The following is a 17329-nucleotide window of genomic DNA, read 5'->3' on the forward strand; positions in this document are numbered from 1 at the left end:
ATGCACTGGGAAACCAAAAAATTCTTGTGACTTGTTTTATTGTGATATCTGCTTTATTGCAGTGGTCTGGAGCTGAACCCACAATACCTCCAAGGTATGCCTGTAAATAAACAATGGAATATTATTTGGTCATGAAAAAGAAGGCAATCCTGCCATTTGCAACAACATAGATGGACCTTAAGGGCATTATGCTAAGTGAAATAAGCCAGAAAGAGAAAGACAAATACTGCACAGCATCACTTATACATGGAATCCAAAAAAACAAACTGAACTTATAGAAAGAGTAGAAAGTGGTTACCAAGGGCTGGGAGGAGGTGGGGGAAATAGGAAGAGGTTGGTATTCATCATTCAGTTATAAGATGAATAAAGTCTGAGGATCTAATGTAAAACATGGTGACTAAATTGGTAACACTGTACTGCATAACTGAAGTTTGCTAAGAGGGTAGAACTTAGAACTTAAATGTTCTCACACACACAAATAAAAGATAAATATGTGAGGTGATGGATATGTTAATTAACTAGATGAGTGAATCCTTTCACAATGTATATGCATATCAAGTCACCACAATGTATACTTTAAATATCTTTATGTCAATTATACCTTAATAAACCTGGAAAAAAAAAAAGACAGTGTGGTTCTGGCATAAAGATAGACAATATGGATCAACAGAAGAGAACTGAGAGTCCAGAAGTAAACTCTTACATTTATAGTCAGTTTATTTTCAACAAGGGTGTCAAGAGCATCCAGTGGGGGAAAGAATGGTCTTTTCAATAAATGGTGCTAGGACAACTGAATATCCATATGCAAAAGAAGAAGTTTGACCCTTTCCTCAAACCACACCCAAAAAACTAACTTAAGATGTACATACATCAATGTAAGAGTTAAAATTATAGAAGAAAAATAGGAGTAAATCTTCATGACTTTAGTTTAGGCAATGGTTTCTTAACTATGACACCAAGAACACAAGTAACAAAAGACAAAAAAAAAATTAGACTTCAAAATTTAAAACTTTTGTACTCCAAAGCCATTATAAAGAAAGTGGAAAAACAATCCACAGAAAAAACAACCCAAATTAAAAATGGGCAAAGGATTGGAATAGACATTTCTCCAAAGAAGATATACACATGGTCAATAGCACATGAAAAGAGGTTCAATACCATGAGCCATTAGCGAAATGCAAATAAAAACCACAATGAGATACCACTTCATATCCACTAGGATGGCTTATAGTTAAAAAAAGAAAAAGAGAGAGAGAGAGACAATAACAAGGTTTGGGTTTTGGGTGAGGATGTGGAGAAACTGGAACTCCTATATATCTCTGGTAGAAATGTAAAATGGTGCAGGAACTTTGGAAAAACACTTTGGCAGTTTCTGAAAAAGCTAAACTTAATCATAGCACCCACCAATTTCAAATTCAGGAACTACCCCCCCCAAATAAAAACATAACGACTTGTACATGAATGTTCACGACAGCATTATTAATAATAGCCCAAAAGTGGAAACAACTCAAAGTTGACCAAGGAACAAATGGATAAACAAAATGTGGTATATCCATACAACAATAAGAAGGAATAAAATACTGATTTATGCTAACATAGACAAACTCTGAAAACATTATTGAAAGAAGCCAGTCACAAAAGACCACCTATTGTATTACATGATTCCATTTATATGAAACGTCCAGAAGAGGTAAAGCTATAGAGTCAGAAAGTAGATTAGAATTGTCTATGGCTAGGGGGTTGGAAGTTGGAAGGAAATGAGGAGTGATTGCTAGTAGGTATGGCATTTCTTTTGGGGTGATGAAAACGTTCTACAATTGAATATGATGATGCTGCCCAACTCTATGAATATACTAAAACCAATCAATTGTGTACCTTAAATGAGTGAATTAAATGGTATATAAATTATATCTCAATAAAAATGTTATTAAAAAATATAAACAGACGAACCTCATTTGTCTGGGGAAATAACACAACACAGGAGAGCAAAATCATATCTTAAAGGCAATGGAAACCCACTGAAGAGTTTTTAAGCTGGGGAATGTCACAATTAGATATACATTTTGCAATGTTTGGAGAACAGACTGGAAGAGAGCAAAACTGAAATTGAGAGTTCAGTAAAGATACTAGTCTAGAGAGGAATAATTTCGACAATGGGACTCAGGTGCTTGGGAATTAAGATCAATAGGATCGATGGATGGCTCTGAGAGGTGATGGTACTATGAGGTTTCTCACTCGTAAAACTGGACGTATGGTGATGCCATTTACCGAGACAGAGAATAACAGGTTTGCTGCTACTGTTGTGGTTGTTATTTTGCAAGACAGATCTATGTCCGTTTTTTACATATTACTCCTAGATGTCTTTCAAGTTATCCAAGTAAAATGTCTAATAGGCCGTTAGCTATATAGATTAGGAGATCAAAGAAAAACCAGAAGCTGAAAATATATGTCTGGGAGTTATCGGTGTAAGTGAAACTGAACCAATGAGAACAAAGGACGCTACCTAGGAAGAAATAAAAAAGAGAGGAAGGCAGTAAAATGGAACTAAGCGGAATACCTCAATATTTAAAGAACAAACAGAAAGAAATGAGCTGGCAAAGAAGACTGCAAAGTGGTCTTAGGAAAAAAACAAGAGAGAGTGTAGTGTTGTGGACACAAAAAGGAATGTTTCAAGGAGAACCTAGTCAGTGTTGAAGGCTGCTTTTCAAAGTGAAGTAAGATGAGTAATGAAAAATGACATTTGGATTTAGTGACATGGAGACGTCATTAGGGACCTTCATGAGATGCCAATCTAGTGGCATGATGAAGCCGAAGCCAGACTGGAATGGGTTGAAGAATACTGAGTGGGAAGTAAGGCAACAGAAACAAATATAACTAGTTTGGGTGCAAAGGGGAAACAATTTAAATCCATTGCTGGAGAGCAGAACAGGATAAAGATGGGTTTTGATTTTTTTTTTTTGAGAGTGATTTGAACATATTTAAAACAAAAGGAAAAAAGAGTAAAGAAAGACAGAAGTTGAAGATATAAAAAGGACAAGAGAGAATCAACAGTATTAGGCTCCTGAAGAGGTGGGAGACAATGAGATCCAGAGGACATAGTGAAGGGCTGTCCTTAGGAAGATGGAAAATTCTTCAATGTGACAGGAAGGAATAAGGAGGAAATGAAAGCACTTGCAGGTTAGGTATGTACATCTGTTAGCAGGAAATTAAAGGAAATCCTGTGTGATGGGCTTATTTTTTCTGAAGCAGAAGGCAACGTTATCTGCTAAAAGAGAAGGAAAGCAGGAGGGTGAGAGATTTGAAAACAGTGAAGGTTTAAATAACTACCCAGTCAGATTCCTTTGAGATGTTTATTCCTTGTTTATTTTACCATTATTCCACTACCCTTTTCCCCTTTACTATATACCCACATTTAATTAGAGTTTTCTAAAATGAAATAACTGTGTCAATAATTTCTTTGGTTTTATTTACAGACTACCAAATTCAACTGTGCTGTTTTAACTATCACAGTAACAATTCATTTATAATGCTTCTTATTAACTCTCCTGTTTAAAACTCAAAAGGAAGACTGTATATCATCTTACATGATGAATCTCAAAATGACCCATTATGTTTTTATAGAAGCAATAATTTATCATACATACAAATTTTACCTCCAGACATCTAGGCATACCACTTATTTAGAGGATTTTATTCCACATTCTTAACTGGGGCATATTGTTTGCGAAGATGGCCTCAACATCCTTGTGCACACTGCCATTTGTATTTTGACTTCCTTATTCCCAATATCAGAAGTGGGGTCTTCTTCTCCCTATCAATATGGACTGGCCCTATGATGTACTTTGACCTATAAAACTCCATAGAAATGACAGAAAGTGACTTCCTAACCTAGATTTTAACAGCTCTTGTAGCTCTCACTCTTGCCTTCCTGGAATGTAGCACACGAAAAAGCTCCACTTAGCCTTCTGGAAGATGAGGAACCTCATGGGAAAAGGCTCAGCCAACAGTTAGTATCAACTTGTAGACATAAGAGTGAGGTCATTTAGACCATCAAGCCCCAGCTGAGCCAACAGATGAGTGCAGCCACAAGAGGGAACCTGGATGAGATCAGAAGAACTGACCACCTGAGCCCAACTCAAATTGCCAATCCAGAGAAACATGTGCAAAGAAAATAACAGCTTTAAATCACAGTCTGAAACAATAACTTAATTTTTAATTTCACTTTTCTGTTTTAAATATACAGAAAAATTACTGAATATATAAACTTAGCACTTTTCTCGTGGGAAAATCATAAATAATATCACATTCACTTATCATGTTATTTATTTTGCACCTAAACTTAAGACTTCTTTAATACAAAATTATCAGAGTCAGAGCCTTGAGGTTTAACTATTCATTTACTTATTAATCATGTTCTGTGTATCAGAATAATTCCTGACACTACCCACATACCAGTGAACAGAAGAGGTAAAAATCTCTGCCCACACTGGGGAGTTATGGATAACCTAATACCAAAATATATGTGACATCTATAATTTTCAAGGGAAGAACACGTAACAAGAAATGTGTGTATTACACTAAAAATCACTCTTACCCTCATGCCAAGCACCAAGAACCCAATCTCTTCCATTAATGGGTACTTGCTGACCTGTTGCTGAATCTTCTCAGATGAAGCAAAAGGATCATAGCTTTTCCGCCCTATCTTTACATCCATTATACAGGGCTTATTAAATTTATGGGTCACATCTTCCAGTTTTAGGTATAAATCTGTTATTAAAGAAAAACCCTAATTAGTAATAGGAAAACATATTACTATTCAAGGAAAAACAAAAATGAGGAAATATTAAAACTGAGAAAAAAGTTAAAACAAGTCCAGAGTCAACAATTATTATTACTCCACCTGAAGAGAAAAAAAAAAAAAAGACTGACCAACAAATTTACAACAGGTATAAATGTCACAGAGAAACTCTTGCAGGAGATGGAATAAATAATATTCAACCATAAACAAAAGGTATTAATTAGATATAAGGCTTCCAAGGACATTAAAAAGGCAATGAGATTATTTTAAAAGATGTCCCAGAATACATTCTCCTTTTCAATATAGTTTATATCATATATGCCTCAGCAGATATCAGTATTTTAATAATTTTTAAGTCTTCATTTAAAATTAGTAATAGGAATAAATCCTTCCCACAGAGGACACAACAGGTATAGGTTAAGAAAGGTAAATCAATCCAAATGATGGTCACTGCCAAATATACATTCTAGTCTTACTAGTCCCAAAGGAAAAACAAATATCCTGCTTTTTAGAACACAAGAAATCCTCAAAAGTTCATTTATAAATATCTTTGGCATCCTGTATACATCTTCCCTCAGAAAACTATTATAAATGGAGATTCAAGTAAAAACATAAACATCCCAGTTATCACACACGGTAGCTGACTTTATAGTTTTAGCTTGAATAAGAGTCCAGGTGCACTGAGGGAAAGAAGTAAAGAAAGAAATTCTTCCCCCACTTCCTGGGTGAGTGAGTCTTCCCAGATAAAGTTCTGAATGAGATCGTAATTTTCAGTTACGAATGTAACACGAAGCACTTCTCGTAAAAACTTTTCCTCAAAGACAGAAGAGATTATATTTTCTTTTTATCAAAGTAACAAGGTTTTACTTCTTTACATAAAATTTAAGTAAATAAATTTATTTTTAAAAATTTTATCTCTTAGTGAAAGGAAAATGGTGAGTGGGAGGATTATAACCTTGTAGAACTAGGTGAAGTCAAGTGACAAAAAAGGAACTGCAGCCTAAGAGAACAGCACTGGCAGAAACAAGAAGGAGCATGCCACATTTTAAGAAAGTTTCTAACAAATGGACATCTTCAACAGGATAAGAGAAAGTAAAAGGTCTGGACACACACATGAACCTGCCGACAGTGAAAGGTAATGAGACAAGTAGGAATATCCTGATCAAGAAACTGGAACCCACCCATTTCTGTGCTTTAAAAGATAAGCAGAGGAGGGGATGAGAAGAAGAGAAAGGAGGCAGCACAGGACAGGCCCCTTCAGATTCTCTCTTCCCAATTTCAGCTACCTTGAGCAAAACAGAAGGAAACCAATCCATCCTCTCCCTAAAGTTGTACAAAAATTTCAGTAACTAGGCTTATATTTCAAGTATCAGAAAAGACTAATTAGATACTAATATAGTAAATCATTAGCATTCACAAATTTATCATCATTAATTTCCATAACTCAAGAAACCCTAAAAGCCTTACTGAGGTGAGACTGTGTACGGGAGTATAAAGATAGTGAGTAAACTTGGCTATCACAGCATCTATATTTCAGTGTAGGGTTATTATTTTCTACTTGCCAATTTGGTAGTGATTAAAAACAAAAAATAACCTGTTTGTTGTAATAAGATAGAAATGTCAGAAACTAGAGTAGAGACTTTGCAAACTGCATATAAAATCCCTATTTTTTCCTTCTCTTGCGAAGGAGAAAAATACAAATGCAAACTTTCTTTATAGTGGGAATACAATAAATGTTTGCTGAAAGAATCAATGTTTGCCCTTCTCATTCTTACTGCCCAGGGGAACTTTGGGTTTGGCCTTCCTCATCCTGTAATAAGTTGAGCCATTCCTTCAGTAAACAGGCTTAAGTATCATCGATTTTACTTGACATTTATTTTGACTAGGCAAATGTTTGTCACTATCTTACTTTCAGGTTCTTGATATGTTTTATATGATTGGAATTACCAAATAACTGCTAAATTATTGATTATTAGTGTTAAGTTAATAATCATTAAATTAAGGCCTACTGAGAGTTGGTTTAGTGTATTCTTTTAGTTCTCTGGCCTTGATTTTTTTTTTTTTTTTTTTGTGGTACGCGGGCCTCTCACTGTTGTGGCCTCTCCCATTGCGGAGCACAGGCTCCGGACGCGCAGGCCCAGCGGCCATGGCTCACGGGCCCAGCCGCTCCGCGGCATGTGGGATCCTCCCGGACCGGGGCACGAACCCTCGTCCCCTGCACTGGTAGGCGGACTCTCAACCACTGCACCACCAGGGAAGCCCTGGCCTTGATTTTTTTTAAGTGAAAAGATTTTGAGATTCTTGTTTCTCCTTCCCTCTTATTTAAAAAAAAAAAAAAAATCAAAACCTGCTTTAGAGATGCAGAGTTTTAAAAACAGAATATGATGTTATATATCTAGCAGCTTGCCACAACTGCTTTTGAATAAAACAGGTAAACAGGAAAATGAGGCATGATCTGAGCACTGAGATCTAAGCTAATTTTTTTTTACAGGTTATTATCACTAGAAATTAATCTGAATACTAATTCCCTCTGAAAAAATGTTATTAGCAAATTATTTCAGTAGGAGACAGTTCAACTCAAAGTAGGTCAATCTCAAGACTTAATAGCTTAAATGACCAAAGGCATTTTACAACAGGGGAGCCTCATTTATAAGGCAATGCTACAGACTGGATAACAAAGGACACTTTTTCAGCTAAGCCCCTCTGGGTATAGTGGAACAATATTTTTCAGTCTTTAGGTATGCAGAAAATATGTTCTAAAACTCCATCGCCAAAATCTGATGGACTAAGAATAAGATAATGTTCTATCTGGAATAGTTTAGGTTCATTGTAAACAAGGTCAAAGAAATAAATTAAACTATATTAATATGATGTTTGGAAAATAATTATGACCATTTGATATGATGTAACTTGTAAGTAAAGCCAGATTTTTGAATATTAAAAAATGAAGAGAGCTGATTTTTTCATATATACACATATATATGCATGTGTGTCTAAATCATAAAGATAGCAAAATAACTACATTTACTTTTTTAAATTCTTAAAAGCTCTATTTAGGACAACAGATTCTGATGAAGACAGCCTGTCAGAGGTCTAAGGACTGGCATTTGTGAACCTCGGAGCTAAAAGATATTCTATTAAGCTTAGTCTTGTTATTTGTATAATAAATAATAGGACATCTATTTTTCATAAATACATGGATCTCATTACAAGAGATCACACTGACTAGAAGTATAGTTTAGTTTAACGGGCTGTGGCCATAAGGGATATATCTGTTATTTACATATTAATTTATGGAAAATATATATAGAATTTCCATAGTTCCTTAATTTTTTGAGGTAAAAATCAGGAAAATAACTACCAGGTATTCTATAATATACCACTTCATGCTGTTATAAGCAGACTATTAAGTAAGACTTCTCAGTGGCTATACCAATGGCATAGTTAACATGCTCAAAATATTTATATATTTCATGCTATTGATGATAGTATGTATAAGATTACACAAGGTTACTATGAATGAAAAAGCTTTTCTATTTTAAATATATTTTCTATTTAAATATATACGATTAAATATAATTATCTGAAATATTAATATAAATACTTACATTGTTTTCTAATATATTAAGCATAAAAAAATTCTACTGACAGAATATAGTCCTGACACTCTAAGAAAAAAAAAGGCAGAAAATTCCCGAGTATCAAAGGAGAAAAAAATAAAAACATTTGGGCTTCCCTGGTGGCGCAGTGGTTGGGAGTCTGCCTGCCGATGCAGGGGGCGTGGGTTCGTACCCCGGTCCAGGGGGGTCCCGCGTGCCGCGGAGCGGCTGGGCCCGTGGGCCATGGCCGCTGGGGCTGCGCGTCTGGAGCCTGTGCTCCGCAGTGCGGGGGGGCGCAGCGGTGAGAGGCCCGCGTACCGCGCAAAAAAATATATAAAAAAATAAAAACATTTGAAATACTGTGGAAAAATTGAAAGACCTACAAAAAACTAAACAGTCAAGATGAGATAACTAGTTCTTTTAAAGGAAAGAAAAGGGTGAAGACATTTAGAGAGTTGAAGGAAGACTTATTCAGATCCCCTTAATGAATATTACTGATTGTATAAATCATTAGAATATGGGTTCCAAGTTTCATCACATTCTTCCCCACCATACCTAGGTACTGGCTACCATCTTCATTTCTGAACCCCCCAAAAAGGAGAAAAGGCCTGGTGGTGAATCCCTGCCCATCTATGAAGCCAAATTTCTGTTTTTCACATCAATCTTCAGCTATTTCTAAGAGCAACAGAAGCTGAAAGTAAAAGGAATTATAAATAGAAGAGACCTTGAGCCTCCAAATGTGGGATAAAGGGAACAGCTAATTTCAGTCCATGCTTCCTGAAACTTGACTAGTAGCTAGATCCAGAAACCTACCAATCAATGAGACTGGAGATTACATTTCAGAACTCTCAATTTGATCAAACCTACTTGAAGATACACTTTTCCATTCCTCCAAATAACTATCAATAAAAGGCTTTTGATAGTACATGTACTAGGCATCTATGTACTTACACACAAGTAAAATGAGATTTAATATGTATAAATAGCTCCAAATCTTCAAATGTAATTACTAACAAATGTTTTACCTTAAAAAACAAAAACAAAACCCACTGGTCATGTTCTAAGGTTTGCTAATGGTGATGACTATAACTCTATAACAAAAAACTACTGAATTGTATACTTTAAATGGGTGAGTTTTATGGTACATAAATTATAACTCAATAAAACTGTCATAAAAAATTTAAAAGAATAAAAACCCTATTGGTCAGCACATCCTTATGCTTCTCTTAAGTGACAATAATTTGCTGAGCAAACTGGCAGTATTTTCTACATTTTACAACTTTGGATTATAAGAATTATACAAAGCTGTATAAAACTCTACCTTGAGCACATAAGAAAAGATGCTCAAATAAAAAGAGGAAAAGAAAGTCAAGAAATAAATTATGTCATTAATTTAATACTATGTAAAGTTCAGTAATACAAACCAGTTTTCTACTAAAATTTAAGAAAATATTTGTTTTCATGATCCCGTGGGCTAAAGATGTCAAAGAGTTTCCTACCTTATATTTATTTCACTTACAATCAAAATGATAAAAACAGAAAGATGATTCCATGAACTCTCTAGCAAAATCAAAGCTGAACAATCTGTATGGTGCAACAGTTTTATCTAACTCCTTCCAGAGCTAAAAAACTGGAAACGGGACTTCCCTGGTGGTGCAGTGGTTAAGAATCCGCCTGCCAATGCAGGGGACACGGGTTCAAGCCCTGGGCTGGGAAGATCTCACAGGCCGCAGAGCAACTAAGCCTGTATGCCACAACTACTGAGCCTGCGCTCTAGAGCCCATGAGCCACAACTACTGAAGCCCGTGGGCCTAGAGCCCGTGCTCTGCAACAAGAGAAGCCACCGCAATGAGAAGCCCGTGCACTGCAACGAAGAGTAGCCCCCACTCGCCGCAACTACAGAAAGCCTGCGCGCAGCAACAAAGACCTAATGCAGCCCAAAATAAATAAAATAAATAAATTTATTTTAAAAAAAAAGTTCGGAAAAAAGAACATCTGTAAATTAATACAGTATTAAATACTAGTATACATATTTTCATTCAATTATAAGAGATTGGTCATTAATTTGTATATGCTATCTAAGAAACTGGTTATGAACAGCAAAAATATTAATAAGTTTTCTTTCATGAAGAAGAGAAAAAGTAGTAAGAAAAACGGATATATTGTTTTTATATACTAGGCTTACACTTATTTAAGCCTTTTAAAAAGCAACTCTCATGAATTAAGACTAAAAGATGGCTTTTAAAGAAAAGATTACCATTTGGTGCAGTGGGAGGTGACCAGATACCGTAATATTTTGGCAAATATTTTCGTAGCTCTAAAAGAACACCATCAGTACAATCAGCAGCATAAACCTGAAACAAAGAGAAATATAATATTTGCATGTTAGTTTCTTATAATGCTTTATTTATAATTGCCCCACACATTTTTCAAATAACACACTACTGTTGAATCATAATTTACCTGGTATGAGTTTTAACTGGAAGTAAATCTGGGAAAAAAAAAAGATTACTATGTGTCTTCAATGAAAAACCATGTACTGTTTAGAGCACATTCTTCTTAGTTATGTAATTCTAGCCTTTCACTGTCCTTGAACTATTTTACAACAAAGTAAGTTACAGATAACTCTTAGCAAATGCAAAAGAATTCTTGCCCATAGACATGAAAATAAATTCTGGCCAGAGGAGGGTCAAATGACTTCCCTCTAACCCCCCTGAAAGGGGAGAGTTTACAGTGTTCTTATGTACACTCATTCCACCTTCCCTTTAAGCCATATAAACATGTGCTTCTTTGACTTCTCTTTTGAACCAGTTTTAAATCTGTTTAGTTCCCTCATTAAATGATGAGTTTAACAAAATCTTTACCATGTATTTGTTTTATATCTGTAAGGAAATTGTGATTTTACCTCAAAAAAAGTATCGTTTAAGTCAATGCAAGTCTAACTATTATTGCTCATTTAATTCTTTGATTTATAACCGGTAATAATTCTAGAAGAGACTAGAAATATCCAGATATCCTGGAACTAGATTCTTAACTTATTTCCTAGAAAAGGAGAGAAAATATTTTTGTTTTAAAAACAACTTGTAAGACACCTTATCCCATTAACTCTTGCCAAATAAGGTCTACCTAATTATCCAGAACCACTTAAGTTTACTCATGTAAAATGCTCATGAAATCTCAGTATCAGAATTCTAAGTGTCACACCACATTTATGTCAAGTAGTTACATATAACATAATTCTATAGAATAAAATCGAGTATGGCAAAAACTCACCAAATATCCACATGATACATTGTATTTCCCAGGTTCCCCTATTGAAATATGAGCAGAAGTGATATTAGTCACTTCTGGGCCAAGGCAATTAAGAGCAGGGTGTACCTTATCATCCCTCTGTTCCTGGCACAATGAGAGTGAGGGCACAGAGTGTCCATGATGACCTAACAACAAGATGGAGGAACCAAGTATATCTCTATGTACTTACCTAAACAAGTCTATGATATATTTATAAGTGAAAAGATAAAAACTGGAAGAGTAGAAGGGTAAACTTTCTCTTCTTACTTTAAATATTTTTTAAAGTAGTAAGACTGGTATTTACTGCAATATGCCAAGCAAGATAACCTAAAAAGCTTTCTACCTAGAAATGCAGAATATAACAAATATTTTCTTAAACGCATAACTGAGCTCCCAAAGTTAAAAAGGAAATTCATAAGGATCTAAAATAAAGAGGAAACCCAAAGTGCTAAGCTGAGCAGTGATGTTGGGCTCATAGAGGTCCACTCTGAAGACTTGAACCAAAGGATATCTGAACTTAAGGACTAGTCATAGATGAGGATAGAGCTACTATACTGAAACAAGGAGAGTAAATAAAGAGGGTTTTGGTCAAGCTGATAGAGAAAAAGAGAAAAACAGCAAATAAACAATATCAGGAATTAAAAGGGAGTCATAACTAAACTAGCATAGCATTTTAAAAAATACTATGAAGAACTCTGCCAGGTGGGTAATTATATAAAACAAACTATAATCTGTATTTTACTATCACATTAACAAAGAAAAAATCAAGACATTTAAGAAACTGAATCATTAGTTTAAAAATACATCCCTTGGGGAAGGGGGTAAGTTGGGACTAAGTGAGAGAGTAGCACTGACATATATGCACTACCAAATGTAAAGTAAGTAGATCGAAGCAGCAGCATTGCACAGGGCGATCAGCTCGGTGTTTTGTGACCACCTAGAGGGGTGGGATAGGGACGGTGGGAGGGAGATGCAAGAGGGAGGGGATATGGGGATATATGTATACATACAGCTGATTCACTTTGTTATACAGCAGAAACTAACAAAATATTGTAAAGCAATTATACTCCAATAAAGACGTTTAAAATATATATATATATATACACACACACACACACACCCCTTCCAAGGAAAGAATGAGAGAAAAAAATGGATGGAAAGGAGGAAAGGAAGAAAAAGAGACAGGCCACTCGGATGAATTCATAGGTTAAGTTTTATCAAGGCTTTAAGGAACAAAATCCTTATCTGATACAAATTCTTCCACAAAATAGAGAAAGAAATGCTTCTCAACTCATTTTATGACGCTAAAAGAAACCTGGTATCAAAATCAGACAAGGGGGCTTCCCTGGTGGCGCAGTGGTTGAGAGTCCGCCTGCTGATGCAGGGGACATGGGTTCGTGTCCCGGTCCGGGAAGATCCCATGTGCCGTGGAGCGGCTGGGCCCGTGAACCACGGCCACTGAGCCTGGGTGTCCAGAGCCTGTGCTCCGCAATGGGAGAGGCCACAACAGCGAGAGGCCCGCGTACCGCAAAAAAAAAACACCAAGGACAATATGTGAAGAAATAATAGTCCAATCTCACTTATGAGTATAGCTGGAAAAAAATCTTAAATAAAACACTAGCAAACAAAATCCAGCAATGCATATTATTAAAAAACAAATTTAAAAAGACATGTCCAAGTAGGTTTTATTTCAAAAATGAAAGGTAGTGTAATGTTAGAAATCTATTATGGCATTTACCACGTTAACAGATTAAAAGAGGAAACTCATATGACCTTTTCAATAGATACAGAAAGGCAGCTGAAAAATATTCAATACCCATTCGTATTTTGAATTGTTTCTTGAAATAAAAATAGGAAGGATGTTACATATCTTCTTCTCCTTCCCCAAGAAGTTCATATGAATCGACTGCATCAAGGGGGGTTCCTTGCCCTCTTGCCATTGTCTCTTCCTGGTACAAGAGACTGGAGGGTAGGAGAAGATTTGAGGTCAGCTTATTTACTTCTCTAGTTCCCTCCTTATCAGTTCAAGTCTTCTCATAAAGTTACCCTCCCTGAGTTCCAGCAACCACTCCCTCTCCTTGCCGATTAGGCCCAGGGATGGTATGGCATTATCTCTTGCAGGTGGCCTTAAACTCTGACTACAGTCCTTTTATTAAACTGACAGAGTGCACCATTTGTTCCTTGACAGAATCTTGACTCACAAAGAAAGCAATTTCCTTAACCTGGGGAGAAGCACCCTCAAAAACTTAGATTGAAAGTCATACTTTAAAGGGGAAATGTTAGAAGCACTTCTACTAAATGAGAGGAAGATGCCCCCACCATTGCTTCAATTAGGCACTGAACTAAAGTCCCTGACTGCAAGGGATGCGGGTTTGATCCCTGGTCGGGGAACTAAGATCCCACATGCCTCGAGGTGCGGGCAAAAAACAAAAAGATTTCAGCAAGATTACTATATATAAGAACACTATACAAATATCTATTTCATTCTTGTGTATTAGCAATCATTGGAAAACTTAATTCAAAAAAATACTATTTACAATAGAAACAAAAAATAAGGTACCTAGAATAAATCCAACAAATTATGTGCAAGACTTTTACAGAGTAAATATAAAATACTTTCCTCAAAAAAGAAGCAGTGTTAGCAGTTAAAAGCATATTCTAGAGATAAGACTGCCTATGTTCAAATCCAGAGGCCATCATTAACTGTTTGAATGATCTTGGTCAAATTATTTAAACTAATTTTGCCTTAGTACAAAATGAGGATAAAAATAGTACCTAACTCACAGGTTGTTGTTAAATGAGCTAATGGTGGTGAAGCATTACAGCAGTACTTGTTTTTTGTTTTGGTTTGCATCGTTTTTTTACTTGCACTAAATTTAAGAGCTATAGCTATAAAATTCTTAGAAGAAAATATAAGCATAAACCTTCATGACCTTAAATATGACACAAAATCTATGCTTCGAAGGACACTAACAAGGAAGTGAAAAGACAACCCAAAGAACAGGAGAAAATATTTACAAATCACATATCTGATACAGGATTTATATCTAAAACATGGAAAAAAGGTAAAGACAACCCAACAAAAAAATGAGCAAAAGATCTAACTAGACGTTACTCTAGAGAAGATACACACAAGGCCAATAAGTACATGAAAAGATGTTCACATCATTAGCCATTAGGGAAATGAAAATCAAAACAAACCACAGTAAGATTAACACTTCATACTCACTTGAATGCCCATTAAAAAAAATAATAATAATAACTAACAAGTGTTGGTGAGGATGTGGAGTAACTGGAACCCTCATACATTAGTGGTGAAAATGTAAAATAGTGCAGTCACTTTGGGAAACACTTCTGACAATTCCTCAAGTAGTTAAGTGTAGAATTACTATATGACCCAGCAATTCTACTCCTGGGTATATATCTAAAAGAACTGGAAACAGGTACTCAAACAAATACTTATACATAAATGTTCATAAAAGCACTATCTACAAAAGCCAAAAGATGGAAACAATCCAAATGTTCTTCAATGGGTGAATGGATAAACAGAATGTGGTATGTAAGTATAATGGAGTATTACTCAGCCATAAAAAGGAATAGAGTACTAATGCATACCACAAACCTTAAAAACATGCTCAACAAAAGAGGCTAGACACAAAAAGTCACATATTGTGAAACTCTAATTATACGAAATACCCTGAATAGGTAAGTCCATAGAAAGCAGATTGGTGGTTGGCAGGGATTTGGGGTAGGGAGGAATAGGGCATCATGGCTTAATGGGTACAGGGTTTTCTTTCATGTGATAAAAATGTTCTGTAACTAGACAGAAGTGGCAGTTGCAAAACACTGTGAATGTTCTGAAAAACACTCCTAGCACACCACTGTAAAGCAATTATACTCCAATAAAGATGGTAAATAAATAAAGTTTAAAAAAAAGTACTCCTAGTAATATGGTTAATTCGATGTTAAGTGCCCCCCTTCACCCTTACCCTCCTTTGGAGTTGCACAGTACACATTAGCACACTCAAGGCTCTAAGAAATCCCGTAGTAAAAAAACACCTATTTAAACTCAGCATTTCTGAGAAATACAGGCTCTCAGCTAAGCGTTTTTCAAAGTGTAGGTCACAACCCATCAATTGAAATCAATTTAGTAGATCAAATCTTTAAAAAAATTAAGTAGAATAGAAAATACTAGAATGCATCGGTAAAGATAAGCATTGTATTTCTTGAAGGTTTTGTTTCAGTCACATACACAGTATACTAAGACATGCTGTCAAATGTATTTTTTACTGAGTCATCACCAGAAGGCTATGAAAAACACTTTGAATACAACAAAACAAATCTTACCTCACTTACCATATTATAGAATTCCAGCTCTCTTGGACCCCTTGGAGGTGGCTGCAACTGTTTCAAAACTGTGCCATCTGGATGTTGCAGTATACCTATAGAACAAAAGTCACATATTTTAAAATGGCTTAAATAATAGCGTATCTTGCATCATAGATTTGTTCCTAAAGTTACAGATAAACCACTTTCATAAATTTAAGGGATTCCTTACACTTATTTCAGAAATTTTAACATTCAACCAACATATTTCAGTGCTTGTTATATGCAAAGCACCGGAACACAAATTCTAAACAGCTTGGTTTTACTGTCTCCAACCACTGTTTCCCTTGTAGCCCCCTCAGACTTTCTAATAAATAGAACACATGTAAATTTTTACAGAAATTCTTCAGTAATAGACTTTCCAGGAGATGTTAATTTATAGTTAAATAAGAAGCAAGTTAAAAGCAGTAGCATGAATTGATCCCACTTTTATTAGGCAAACAAAAAAATGTTAACAATGGTTCTATATGAATTTCCTACTTTGTAATTTTTTTGTTTCTCTCATCTGTTATAAGAAAGCAACTAAATTTTTTTCCTGATTCAGAGGCACTGTGTACAGCTGTACAGATAGCATGAGGGCACCTAGGCAATGGGAAAAGTGGGGGCTGAAATCAGGGGCCAAGCCTGGAGCAGGAAGAGGTACCTTTTTATAATATGTCCACTCAAAGGGAAAAACTTTTTCTAAAGTCATCACATATATATACTAGCACTGCCCCTGTCACTATGCCATGAAGGTTCATTCCCAAGTTTATATGTTAAAATCTTAAATTTTCATATGTTGAGATTTCATAAAATCACACTAGTTAGAACACAACATAGCTCAAATAAATCTATTTACAATTTTGGTAAAATACGTCACTTAAGTTTCTATTTCTTTTGGCAATGCCAGGAATTTTTAATCATGACAAAAATGCAGAGTTTAATCAACAGAGGCAGAAAGTACCAACTTAAGAGAAACAGTAATCAAGTTTATTTGTTTTAAGTCCTAGTTATAGACTAGAAGGAAGCTAAACATTAATTCATATGGATAAGATTGGTTGGTAGGGGTTTTTGGGACTTCAAGGAGGAGTCTAATAGAGCTAAAAGTTACTAAAGAGAAATTCTATTCCCAAAGGCTGGGATGTAGAACAAGAAAGGCCTTCACTCCCATGGAAATAGACATTTTCAATAGGCTAATGAAGAATGGTAGATGTAAAAACTCCTTGATGAACTGAACTGTGGTTGTGGGGGGGAATGGAGCATTCATAAGTGAGAA

At 35.5% G+C, this 17329-nt stretch overlaps 1 protein-coding gene across 4 annotated transcripts in view; it reads right to left on the reverse strand.

Annotated features, from left to right (window-relative positions):
- Window positions 1-17329, reverse strand: part of IPMK (inositol polyphosphate multikinase) — a 40126-nt gene that overhangs the window by 13252 nt on the left and 9545 nt on the right. For 2 of the 4 annotated variants that reach the window (XM_081228823.1, XM_081228820.1), the window contains 3 exons: window positions 16036-16130; window positions 10655-10751; window positions 4595-4767 (listed from right to left, as the gene is read on the reverse strand). In XM_081228823.1, coding sequence (XP_081084949.1) covers window positions 4595-4767; window positions 10655-10751; window positions 16036-16130 — 365 coding nt within the window. The remainder of the gene's footprint in view (window positions 1-4594; window positions 4768-10654; window positions 10752-16035; window positions 16131-17329) is intronic. The other 2 variants (XM_081228821.1, XM_081228822.1) reach the window with 2 other exon arrangements.

Source organism: Mesoplodon bidens (assembly GCF_964165515.1).
Source record: "Mesoplodon bidens genome assembly, chromosome: 1".
Classification (NCBI taxonomy): Eukaryota; Metazoa; Chordata; class Mammalia; order Artiodactyla; family Ziphiidae; genus Mesoplodon; species Mesoplodon bidens.